At 38.8% G+C, this 12,394-nt stretch overlaps 1 protein-coding gene across 2 annotated transcripts in view; it reads left to right on the top strand.

Annotated features, from left to right (window-relative positions):
* The window catches only part of arhgap23a (Rho GTPase activating protein 23a), a gene marked incomplete at its 5' end in the record, with an annotated part of 75,819 nt that extends 64,741 nt beyond the window's left edge, over positions 1-11,078 (top strand). For both annotated transcript variants that reach the window (XM_079391166.1, XM_079391165.1), the window contains 11 exons: positions 324-385; positions 474-702; positions 792-944; positions 1,154-1,232; positions 1,384-1,457; positions 1,813-1,902; positions 2,701-2,826; positions 2,924-2,965; positions 3,097-3,190; positions 6,175-6,206; positions 6,448-11,078. In XM_079391166.1, the coding sequence (XP_079247292.1) occupies positions 324-385; positions 474-702; positions 792-944; positions 1,154-1,232; positions 1,384-1,457; positions 1,813-1,902; positions 2,701-2,826; positions 2,924-2,965; positions 3,097-3,190; positions 6,175-6,206; positions 6,448-7,839 (2,373 nt within the window). In that variant the 3' untranslated portion in view covers positions 7,840-11,078. The remainder of the gene's footprint in view (positions 1-323; positions 386-473; positions 703-791; positions 945-1,153; positions 1,233-1,383; positions 1,458-1,812; positions 1,903-2,700; positions 2,827-2,923; positions 2,966-3,096; positions 3,191-6,174; positions 6,207-6,447) is intronic.
* Between the last annotated feature and the right edge of the window lie 1,316 nt (positions 11,079-12,394).

Genomic DNA, 12,394 nt, shown 5'->3' with positions numbered 1-12,394 from the left:
CATGGGGAAATCTAAAATTAAAATCAAGCCTTTTTTAGTTTAAGAAATATGAAAATTTACTTTGTTTTAATTTTTCTTATTTATTTTTAGTTTTCCATTTATGTTAGGTTTTATTATAGTGTGTGAAAATGTTGTCATTTACAGTTTGTTGTAGTTCTCATTACCGATAGCACAGTTTGTCATTTTCCCAAACACTTTGGTTCTGTGGCCTGTGGTTTGCACTGGCGAAATGGCTAAATTTGCTCAACCGGTGGTGTTTGGGGTGGGACAATTAATCATTTTTCAATTAAATTTAAATGCTCTTTATTCATATGTGTCTGTAGGAATTGGGTTTCTCACGACAAGCTCTCATCAATAAGAAACTTAATGACTACAGGAAGCAAAGGTGAGATTGGAGATCATTATAGCAATTTTAACACATTTTACTGTTCCGAATTTAAAACAATCATCCTCTTCTTGGTTCCCTCCTGTAGTCCAACGGGTAATAAACCAGACTCCTCACCCAGAGTGCCTCGAATGACATTCCTGCTCAGTAAGCAAGACAACAGCGCACCTCCACGTTCCCCAAAACACGAGGCCAAAGATGAAAGTAGCCCCCCTAAATCTCCATGGGGCATAAATATAATGAAGAAAGCTAAGAAAGCAAGTCCTAAAGCATTTGGTGTGCGTCTAGAGGACTGCCAGCCTGCTACAAACAACAAGGTGTGTCCTTTTTGCAGTGTGCTGAATGCGTTTCTTCTGCTTACTGATAAGTTTAGGTTAGTATGTTTACGTGTGTATTGTCTGTGTAGTTCATTCCTCAGATTGTGGAGATTTGCTGTGGGTTGGTGGAGGACATGGGTCTGGAGAATACAGGGATCTACAGAGTGCCAGGAAACAATGCAGTAGTGTCCGGTCTGCAGGAGCAGCTCAACAAAGGAGCAGACATCAACATCGCTGAGGAGGTGAGCTGTTTACTCACACACACACACACACACAATCTGTCAGAGACACTATCATTGTTAAATTGCCACTGGCTCTTTGAGACTGAGTCAACATACTGGTTATATTCACTTCCCATGTTTAAGCCGATGCTTCCTCATACTGAGGACTCCGTGACAATTGGGCTCAACTGCAACAACAACAACTGCTTTCACTTTTTACTCCTGTACAGAAATGGCAAGACCTGAATGTGGTCAGCAGCCTGCTAAAGTCCTTCTTCCGTAAACTCCCAGAACCCCTCTTCACCGATGGTGAGATTATGAGCACGCCAACTGTGATTTAGTGCTATTTTATGTGCATAAAACTGTAAATACAGTGGAATCCTGAAGAAATATATTTTGAAAGGTATGAAGTATGTAACGTAGGGACATTTTATCCCTGTTTCTCTTTATTTTCTTGAAGACAAATACAACGACTTTATTGAGGCCAGTCGAATGGAGAATGCCAGTGATAGGCTAAAGACAATGAAGAAACTGGTATGAACTTGTTTTCAGCATGTTACTTTAAAAGCCACATTCTGCTGCAAGTCTACACTAACATTCAAAAGTTTCAGATCTGTTAAATTGTTTTTTTTAAGTTTCTTACAGTCACCAAGGCCTGCATTTATTTGATCAAAAATATTTTAGAGTATATGCATATTTTCTTTAAGAATTTTGTGATCAATAAAAAGTTCAAAAGAATAGCAATTACTTGAAATATAAATATTTTATATTGCTTTACTGTCACCTTTAAAAAAACAACAACAACGGCAGTGTATAGTATTTATTTTGTATTTTCTTTACTTTGTTTTTCTATTGACTTTTCCTTTTGTCTCTCTTTGTATTCCTGCAGATACGTGATTTACCAGATCATTACTTCCACACTCTAAAATTTCTAATTGGACACCTAAAGACTGTGGCAGACCACTCTGAGAAGAACAAAGTAATATATTTAAAATACATTTATTTCATACTAAGTAGAGTTGAAATCTATTAAGATATTTGGCATATCGCTTGAAACTTACTGATATAAAAATGATAATTAAACTTTATTTGGAGTACTGCTTGTGCACAACGCACATTTCTTAATAGTAAGCCTAAAATGTGTTTTAATGTCACCGTTGATGAGGACTGTATTATTTTTGAATAATATCCATCTTTAAATGCAAGATATTTAAAGTGTACCTTAAGTCATCTTGCGGTAGTTCCACAGTAGTTAGTAGTAGCTCAAATATACTTCATTATATCTTTAGTTGGACTTCAGCACTACTTCTGCACAATTAAAGTGCATTAAGTACAAAATCAGTTGTTCCAATTTAGCAGACTTTAAGTATACCAGTTTAGAATACAAATACAATTGCAGAATATTTTTATTAAGCACATAAACATGTAAATGTATTTGTAGTATACTTAGAATGAACTAAATGTATTTCAAATAACTTTTAATGTATTTATTTTTCACTAGGAGTGATTCAGATATTTCAGTATTTTAAATTACAGTATTTTTTACCTTATACAAATACAAAGCATAATTAAATACAGGTGTTGTTTTTTTATACATTTGGTTTTGTTTTGAGTTTAATACTTTTTTCCTTGCCTATGCAGCAGACCTTAGCAAATATTCTAGAGATTTGAAGTTGATCTCAGTTTATCTGAGTTGCTTATGTAACCAGTTGCATACAGTAGCATGCTGGTTCATGTTAGCTGTAGGATGTTTTACTGAGCGCTTGTGTATGTGCAGATGGAGCCGCGTAATTTGGCGCTGGTGTTTGGCCCTACTCTTGTCCGGACCTCAGAGGACAACATGACAGACATGGTCACCCATATGCCTGACCGCTACAAGATTGTGGAGACACTCATTCAACATGTGAGGCACACAGCTGACAAACATTTACCACCAGTTTTACAGCTAGTCTTCATTTTAATTATAATTTTAAACCATGATTGTCTTGCGCTCTACACAGCATGTCTGGTTTTTCTGTGAAGAACATGAAAAAGATGAAAAGGTTTGTTTGTTTTTGTTTATTGTTATTTAGATTTATAAAAATAATGAATTATTAAGTGATCTATATGACTAAATAACTAAGCATTTAAATTAAAAAAAATTTCATGGCTAAATATTTACATCGCCCCTCAGACACCAGTGGACACAGAGGACGTTCAGCCCGCCCCAAACATAGATCACCTCCTCTCTAATATTGGTCGGACGGGCCCGCTTGTGGAGGCATCAGGTGAGAGTGCTTAACCAGTTCCAGCCAACAATATTCAGGTTAAATAACAGCCAGTTATAGTTGACAGTAGTCTCCATTAGATGACTTTTGGCTAGCAGTCACATTCCACCTCAGATGACTAACACTAGAATACACACTTTCATCTGCATTTGGATGGACAGGTCTGCTAAACAGTAGCAGGTCCAACATATTTATGTGTTCCTGCATGTTGAAGGTTCTTTACTTCTCTGAGATTTGGTTTCTATTTTTAACGATCTCTTTCATTATATTCACGTTCTGCTGTCTTTCTCTTCACATTTCTGCATCCCTCTCTTAGCTGAGCCTGTGGAACAGCCACTGCGGTAGGATGGGTTTCCCCTGCCATGCACTCTCTCTCTGTGTGTGTGTGTGTTCATGAGTGTGTGTTTAATGGCAACAGTATATGCACAAGTGATGGAGGTGTTTATGGCCCCGTTTACATTGCTGATAACATCTGTGTTCATTCAAAGTGCTAAATAAAGCTGTCAACAGGATACTTTTTTATCCTCTCATTCAAACCAACCACATTCAAATAGAATAGCTCAGGTATATCTAATATTTTGTCATTTTAGAGCATGATAACGTAGGTCTAAATTAAAAATAGCAACTTATGTGTTATTTAAAGTGTTTCTTAAATTATTTTTTGGACATTTCTAGTTGAAATGTTATAGTTTACATTTCAGTTCTGACTAAATAACTAGGCACTGCTTCATATAGACCATATACAGTATCGTTCAAACTGGGTGGTAAGATTTTTTTGAATGTTTTCAAACAAGGTTTCATATGGTTGCATTTATTGGATGAAAAATACAGGAAAATACCATAAAACTATTATGAGCTATTATTACAAAGATCATTCAATAATAATTTCTATTTGAATATATTTTAAAATGCAACCTGTTTCAATTTCTGTGGTGGCAAAGCTGAATTTTCAGCATCATTACTCCAAGCTTCAGTGTCACACGATCCTTCAGAAATCATACTGATATGCTGATTTGCTGCTTATTTCTTATTATTATTAGTGCTGAAAACTGTTTTTGCTGAGAACAGTTTTTTGGTAGTCTTTTACGTGTAAATGTACAGTCAGGTCCATAAATATTGGGACATCGACACAATTCTAACATTTTTGGCTCTATACACCACCACAATGGATTTCAAATGAAACGAACAAGATGTGCTTTAACTGCCGACTGTATGCTTTGGGTCATTGTCCATCTGCACTGTGAAGCGCCGTCCAGTGAGTTCTGAAGCATTTGGCTGAATATGAGCAGATAATATTGCCCGAAACACTTCAGAATTCATCCTGCTGCTTTTGTCAGCAGTCACATCATCAATAAATACAAGAGAACCAGTTCCACTGGCAGCCATACATGCCCACGCCATGACACTACCACCACCATGCTTCACTGATGAGGTGGTATGCTTAGGATCATGAGCAGTTCCTTTCCTTCTCCATACTCTTCTCTTCCCATCACTCTGGTACAAGTTGATCTTGGTCTCATCTGTCCATAGGATGTTGTTCCAGAACTGTGAAGGCTTTTTTAGATGTCGTTTGGCAAACTCTAATCTGGCCTTCCTGTTTTTGAGGCTCACCAGTGGTTTACATCTTGTGGTGAACCCTCTGTATTCACTCTGGTGAAGTATTCTCTTGATTGTTGACTTTGACACACATACACCTACCTCCTGGAGAGTGTTCTTGATCTGGCCAACTGTTGTGAAGGGTGTTTTCTTCACCAGGGAAAGAATTCTTCGGTCATCCACCACAGTTGTTTTCCGTGGTCTTCCGGGTCTTTTGGTGTTGCTGAGCTCACCGGTGCGTTCCTTCTTTTTAAGAATGTTCCAAACAGCTGTTTTGGCCACGCCTAATGTTTTTGCTATCTCTCTGATGGGTTTGTTTGGTTTTTTCAGCCTAATGATGGCTTGCTTCACTGATAGTGACAGCTCTTTGGATCTCATCTTGACAGTTGACAGCAACAGATTCCAAATGCAAATAGCACACTTGAAATGAACTCTGGACCTTTTATCTGCTCATTGTAATTGGGATAATGAGGGAATAACACACACCTGGCCATGGAACAGCTGAGAAACCAATTGTCCCATTACTTTTGGTCCCTTAACAAGTGGGAGGCACATATGCAAACTGTTGTAATTCCTACACCGTTCACCAGATTTGGATGTAAATACCCTCAAATTAAAGCATACAATCGGCAGTTAAAGCACATCTTGTTCGTTTCATTTGAAATCCATTGTGGTGGTGTATAGAGCCAAAAATGTTAGAATTGTGTCGATGTCCCAATATTTATGGACCTGACTGTAATTTTATGTCCTCTCCTTTAAAAACATTTGAACGGTAGTGGTAAGTGTCAGAAAAGTAAATGTCATGTAAAATTATTTGTGCAAAATCTAAACAATATTGAAGAGTTAACGTAACTTTTGAAAACAAAGTGATGGCCAAGGCAGGTAAACGGGGCCTGTGTGTGGTGGCAAACTGTGTTTGTTTCGTCCTTCTCCCCCTCTGACGATTACTGTTTCTGCCTTGGCCTTCCCATAGCTTCTTTCGTGGGTTGATGCCATCAATATGTGATGTGATGTCATTAGTGTGCGCTTTATCTTCACTGCTGCATATATGGGCTCCTTCGCTTCTTCTTCTAAGACCCTGTTCACATTGGAACATTAACTGACAATCAGCTTGTTTATTGCACAGATGCTGTTTATACTGGATCTTGTGTGAACACTGTCTCATAATCACTGTTTATGGGGGTGATGCTTAATGATTGACACAGAGGCTCCTATAGGTCTTGTTTATTAATGTTTTAAGTTAACTTACTGACAATCACAAGGTTGATCCTCCTCTGTGCCTCTCATTAATACAGCATATATTTAACATGGTGCCAAAATATTTGTTAATTTCACTAACTTCCTCTTAAAATCTCTCTCCCTGTGTCTCCCTGTTTTTAACTGGCCAGACTCAACCTACAGTGATTCTGCAAAATCCAAGGTCAGTATTGACCAGAAACTATTTAATATGTTTGTTGTGTCTTAAAGTTTGAAGAGAATACTGTAGGTGTTTTGATGCTTACTTTTACTAATAATGAAATAAGTATTGTTATTGTTTATTGTTTATTTATATTGTATTTTTAATGATTTATTTAATAACTGTAGTAAAAATAATAATTAACATTAATATATTTGTTTGTAACATTAATATATATATATATTTTTAAATATTTGATACTTAGGGGTCGTGGGGATCAAAACGTGACTTTACTGCCAAGGATATCCTGACGCTATCGATTATGTCTGCTGTGACCCGCAAACGCCGGAAACGGCATAACGGCCGTCTCCTCAGGAGCAGCACAGACGACAATTCCGAGCACGAACCCGTTAAATCCTGCACCCCCGAAAAAGACGACTTGCAAGAGATGGGGCAGGCTGCATCCTTCTGCGCCCCTCGAGCGGAGGGAGAAGAGGATGAAGAAGAAGAGGAGGAAGAGGAGGAGGAGGATGAGAGACAGAAGGCACAGGAGCAGAAGGAAGAAATAGTTCCCAGCATTTCCTCCACAGAGGAAGCGGCCCCAGCGGTGCTTCTGAGCGAGGAGGAAGAGCAAAGGTCTGAAGTGAAAGGTCGCAGCTGGCGAGGAGATGATGCACGGTCTATTGTGTCAGGCTACTCTACTCTGTCCACTCTGGGGCGGAGCTTAGCATCAGAGGGGCGGGGTGAAGATGCAGACGACGAGCATAGCGAACTGGTCAGTGAAACCGATAACGAAAGCGGATTCGCTTCGCGCTCCCTCACCCAAGAGAGACCGGAAAAACCAAGCCGTTCAAGCCAGAACTCCCACACCTCACCCGAACCAACCGCTCCGCGCAGTTTCCTCTATGCACACTGCAAATCGCAGACACCCTCTGTTGCCGCTGGCTCCACCCTCGCACCGCCTTCTCCTTCCCTCACAACCAGTCTTGAAGATAGCGCAGCACGTTCATCTACTGCCTCAACCTCCTCTTACTCATCATCCGCCTCCCAGCGCCTCCATAGCAGCCACTCTTTTAACTCCCACCGCCTCATACAGTGCGACACCCTCGCGCGGCGTCGGCTCAAAGCAGACAAAGCCAAAGCACCTTCAGTGGACTTTTCTGAACTGTCCAGCTCCTCCACCACGGAGGGAGAACGGCGGTCAGATGCAAATCAAATCCCTGATTCCTCTTCGTCTCCTTCCCCCAAAGCCAAATCCTCCTCTAAAGGGGTTAACGTGCGAAACGAGTGCACGCCAAGAATAGCAGACGGTCTAGGAAGTAAGAGCTGTTTGTTGTCCACTGGGCAGGGTTCCCTGGCAGATCAGGTCCGGGCTCGTCTGATGGGCTCGGCGGATGATCTACGCAGCGTCGGCCTGAGGGAGCAGCTCTCGCCGGAGACACGCCGAAAGAGACGTACGTGGAGGAGGCACACCGTGGTGGTCTCCCCTACGGACTGTTCAGACAAAAAAACTCCGGTGCCACCCCCCAAACCGCTAGCTTCACCCTCTCCTGTTGAAAAGCAGGACGTTGGAGAGTCCCACCCAGAGTGCTCAGAGACTGAAGCCCCTACAGCACGTCGGGCCCTGCCTACCTCGCGCTTTCGTGATTTCTTGTAGCAGTGATGGTGTGTACAGGCTAGTGAACCAAGAGAGCTGGATTTGGGTTATGTTGTAGCTGCGTCCTCAGTATGTTCATACTGCTCACACTGACAGCGATTATGTGGTTGCCAAGTACTGTTGACCGATAGGCTTTCATACTCACTATAGTCAAAGACTATAGAATAACCAAGACGTGTCACTCGTGTAGTTTTGAATGGGGAAAATGCAACACTCCGCAGTATGTCCGCTCTATCGAACGAAGCCCCGCCTTCTGAGTAAAAGAGCCAATCGCTAATCGGTAAAGTCAGCGCGTCACTGCAGCTGCTGTTAGAAGTCCAGGTTGCTATAGAAACAGTCAGCGTTCTGTGCTGACAGTCAGAGCGCGCTCAGGACTGCCCATGCTCACTGGCTGATCTAGCCTGAGAAATAAGCTTTTTTTACGCTATTTGAGCAAAATAAACAACATTTATGATACAGCTGTTGTCAGATTTCATTCAGCGTCATTGTGCAATTGGATTGAGAATGATTTTAAATTGTAGTTCAGTTTTGGAATTTGAACAAAATTTAAATTGAGGTAGCAAATGTAAAAAAAAATGTAATTAAGTGGAATTAAAATGAACTGAAATTCTAATAAAACTGAAACAAGGGCATTTTCATACCTGTAGACTGTTTGCTTTGTTTTAGAACAGGGATTTAAATTGTTACAATAGCCCCTTTCACACATGCTGACTTTACTGGTAAATTACCGTTAAGAGATCATGTGAACAGGATCTTTTAAAAAATACCAGTAAATTCAGTCCAGCAATTAACCGGTATGAGAAGTAGTAACATTACCAGTAAACTGCCGCAATGATGCTGTGTGTGAACGCAGAATGAAGATTACTGGTATGTACACGTACAAGTTCAGAACGCGTGATGCAAGACATCTACTCCGGGCCAATCAAGAGTTGTTGAAATTCAGACTTCAACGTCTCTGGGCCAATCATAACATTCTGATGCAGATGACGCATTTACTCCATGCTGTGTAGTTCGATTTGAAGTCATGTAATGCAATGTCTTTTGGCCTAAAGCGCTGCATGAATGTGAACGTTTGACAAAAAAATGAAAACATCAACAAAAACATTGACCACATATACCCCTCCATGTTTACAAACACAACACCGGGAGGCGCAACTGTTGAGAGGTCATTTGGTTAATGATGTCACAGAATTTACCGTTATTTTGACACAATTTGTGAATGGTGCTTTACCGGTAAAAAGTTGGAGCATCGTTCCCTGTGTGAACAGAGCATTTTTGTATTTACCAGTAAAGTCGTTCCAGTAATTTTACGGCAATTTACTGGTATTACTGTGTGAAAAGGCCTAATGTTGCACTTTCTCCTTGGTTCAGTTTGCTTTCTAATAATTACACTTATTAAAATCTGTTTATGCAAGTCACATGTGCATAAAACTGTCCTCTCGTTGGTCAGAGTGAACTTGGATTGGATTGTTACACACACTCATATGTATTAGTATATCAAGACTTCATTGGGACAGCATTCTTACAATACATCTGTTTCAGAGAAGAGCAATACCATTTTAAAATGAAGAGATGCTCTTTGGTTTTCCCCTGTCATAAATAATGTGCTCACCCACTGAATTAACGCATTTCACATTATGAATTATGATACAGCTTGGATTGTTGGTTCGTTAGGTCAGATTGCATTCTCACCACAAGCGAACCACCTCATTCAGGCATTCTCGGACTGATTGTTTTGGTGCGGATCTGAATGCGATCGCCAAGTCTAAATGATCAGAAGAGTGTCAGCTTCTGAAACAAATGCTCCAAGCAAGCCACGTGTGAAAATGCCCTTAGTGTCATTTGTAAAGAGAAATGAAAGAGTTGTCAAGACAAACATCTGCCTCAATTGATGCCCCCTATTAAAATTTGTACTTATTTTTATATACATTGTTGCTATTTTACAAATTAGGTTTCATTTTATTGACAAAGGTGGAAAAACACTTAATTTCCCAAAACAACATTACCTGTTGAAATTTCTTTGAATTGTAATTTCCTTGAATTGTAAGTTGTACTTTAATTCCTTCAAGTCCAAATCAAATTCCAAATCAGATTCCAAATCAACTTCCGTTAGGGTGTGACCAAATTTTATTGTATTGAATTGAAAGGGAAACAAAAATGTTGCCTAGCCCTGGTCTGTATTCCTGTCGTTGCTGCATCTCATTGCTGTTCTTTTGCATAAACACAATCTCTTCTTTATGCAGTTGAGCAACCAACGTTGCTTTTGCTTACGTTTTCTTCGAATCATTCTCAACGAAAATGAATCCAGTCACTTTGTCACTGCAAATCGCTGTCGGTGTGAACAGCCCTTTAGGTTGGTGTGTGAATACAAAATAAAAAACTCTTTAAAGCCCCCAGTTAAGTCAAATTTACATTACTTTTACTCAGATTTACTTCACCTGCAAGGCAAAGGGGCTTTTCGGTGTTGCCAAAGTTACTGCCAAGACCCTCATGACTCACGTGCCATGGAGTGCTTTTGTGTTTTCAAGTCCCAGACGAACCAGTTCTTCAAATGTGCCGGTGCAGTATTGGTTAAACAGTGTTATCAAACAGGAACAGTGTTGATAGTGACAGTTTTACTAGTTTTAACATAGGCCATTGAGCTTAGAGCAGGTGCATAATTCTACCAGTAACTCACTACAGATCTATAAGAGGCAGTGTGGTGTGTTCACCTTCCCACATGTTCATCTACTTTGAGTAACGGCTCATTGGTGAAATCACTTCATATGAGTGTGTATGTGTGTCTGAAATTGCTTGTGTATACATTATGTGGTCGAGTATGTGTGTCAAACGATTTTGTAACATTTGTACAAAGCCTTGCTTAAGTTAACCATGTAAATAAACATATTATCTTTTTTTCCCCTTTATTTTAGTTTATATATGGTTTACAAAGTGCACTTAGCTGCACAGTCATTTGTTTCAAGATGTTACTTGAAATGTTTTTCCTTAATATTTTTTGTTTGTTTGTTTTCTACACAGTATATATTATACATATATTTTGTATGAATATAATAAGTACTTTTATTTGGAAATCTTGGGGTGTACCTGTTTTAACTCCACTAGACTGTTTTCCCTGTTAATGGCCTTTCTCTGTGACTAAAAAATACTATGCAGAAATCTTTTCACCTCAATGCAAAGAACAGAGATCTAACCTGCAAAGAGTGTCTGTCACAAGCTATAATAAATTCTTATTGCAGAGCATATTTCATTCGGGTTTTGTGCTTTTGTCTTGTGCTGCAGGCATTTTAGCACAGATCAAGGTTTCCCAGAAAAGGTATAAGAGAAATGCCAGTTTAATGCATAGAATACATTGCCATTAGAGTAAAATTACTGAAACTACACATAGGAGCCTGATAAAAATGCTAATTTTTAGAAGAAAATTTCAGAAGGCGCTTAGAAGCTTTACATCTGAACTCTTCATATACATATGTAAATACAGTTTCGTATTCATATATTTTGAGGAACAAACCTGACAAAACATCTTTTTGGGCATACCATTATAAGAATGGTATGCAGTATAAATAAATTTAGATTTTTTACCAATTGTAAAGATGCAAAAAGCGTTCTGTTAGAGTGTGGGTTAAGTTATAGTACTTATAACAAACTGTATATAAAAACAACATAAGTGAATGGAATGTCCCCATTTAGATAGCTTAGTAAATATATGTGTGTGTTTACAGCATTACAGAGGGACCTGAAAAACCTGTATACAATGTGTTAAATGAAACTATTTAACAGGTTTAAACGTGTTTAGCAATGGTCTGCGTAGTCTATTTTGACAATTGAAACATCTGAGATTTTTATGCACATTTTTATCAGGCTCCTTTAATGGCAAAGAAAAGGTTATTAATAACCGTGTACTACCTCCGCTTTCAAGTCTTTGGAAAAAGCCATGCAGCGGAGGAGGAGCAAGATTATGTAACACTTTATATACCAAACAAGCATACTTGAGACGTTTGAAATGATCAAAACTTAAAAATGTATGTCTCTCTAAGATATCACAATGATGGAATTACAATGGCTTTTTATCAAAAGTTTTTATGGCTTTCTTAAATAAAGATTCAATACTTTTAAGAATAGTTGTGCTAGTTAATGACCAATTTATAAAACAATACTCAATATGTGAAAAGATCATAGTATATAAGAACAACTTGGCAGCTTTGGTGTGAAGAAACGGTCTAACTTGCTTAAAATTCTGTAAATTGAATTTAACTTTATTTGCCACCTTTTTTACATGACATTTAAATGTTAGGGTGGAGTCATATGTGACTCCTAGATACTTAAACTCATTAACAATATCAAGCTCTTGTCCTCTAAGGAACACATTTGAATGTGACACCTTCATATTTTGTTTAGTAAACACCATACAGACTGTTTTTTTTTGTATTTAAATAGAGACATGACTTAGTAAGCCAGTCATCAATGTGAGCCATTGCAGATGTAAGTGTGGATGCTATCTCATGATAGTTCTTAGCATATGTAAAGATTACAGCATCATCTGCATACATCTGAACAT

This window comes from Barbus barbus (genome assembly GCF_936440315.1).
Source record: "Barbus barbus genome assembly, chromosome: 3".
Taxonomy (NCBI): Eukaryota; Metazoa; Chordata; class Actinopteri; order Cypriniformes; family Cyprinidae; genus Barbus; species Barbus barbus.
This window is presented reverse-complemented; position numbering and strand designations above follow the sequence as displayed.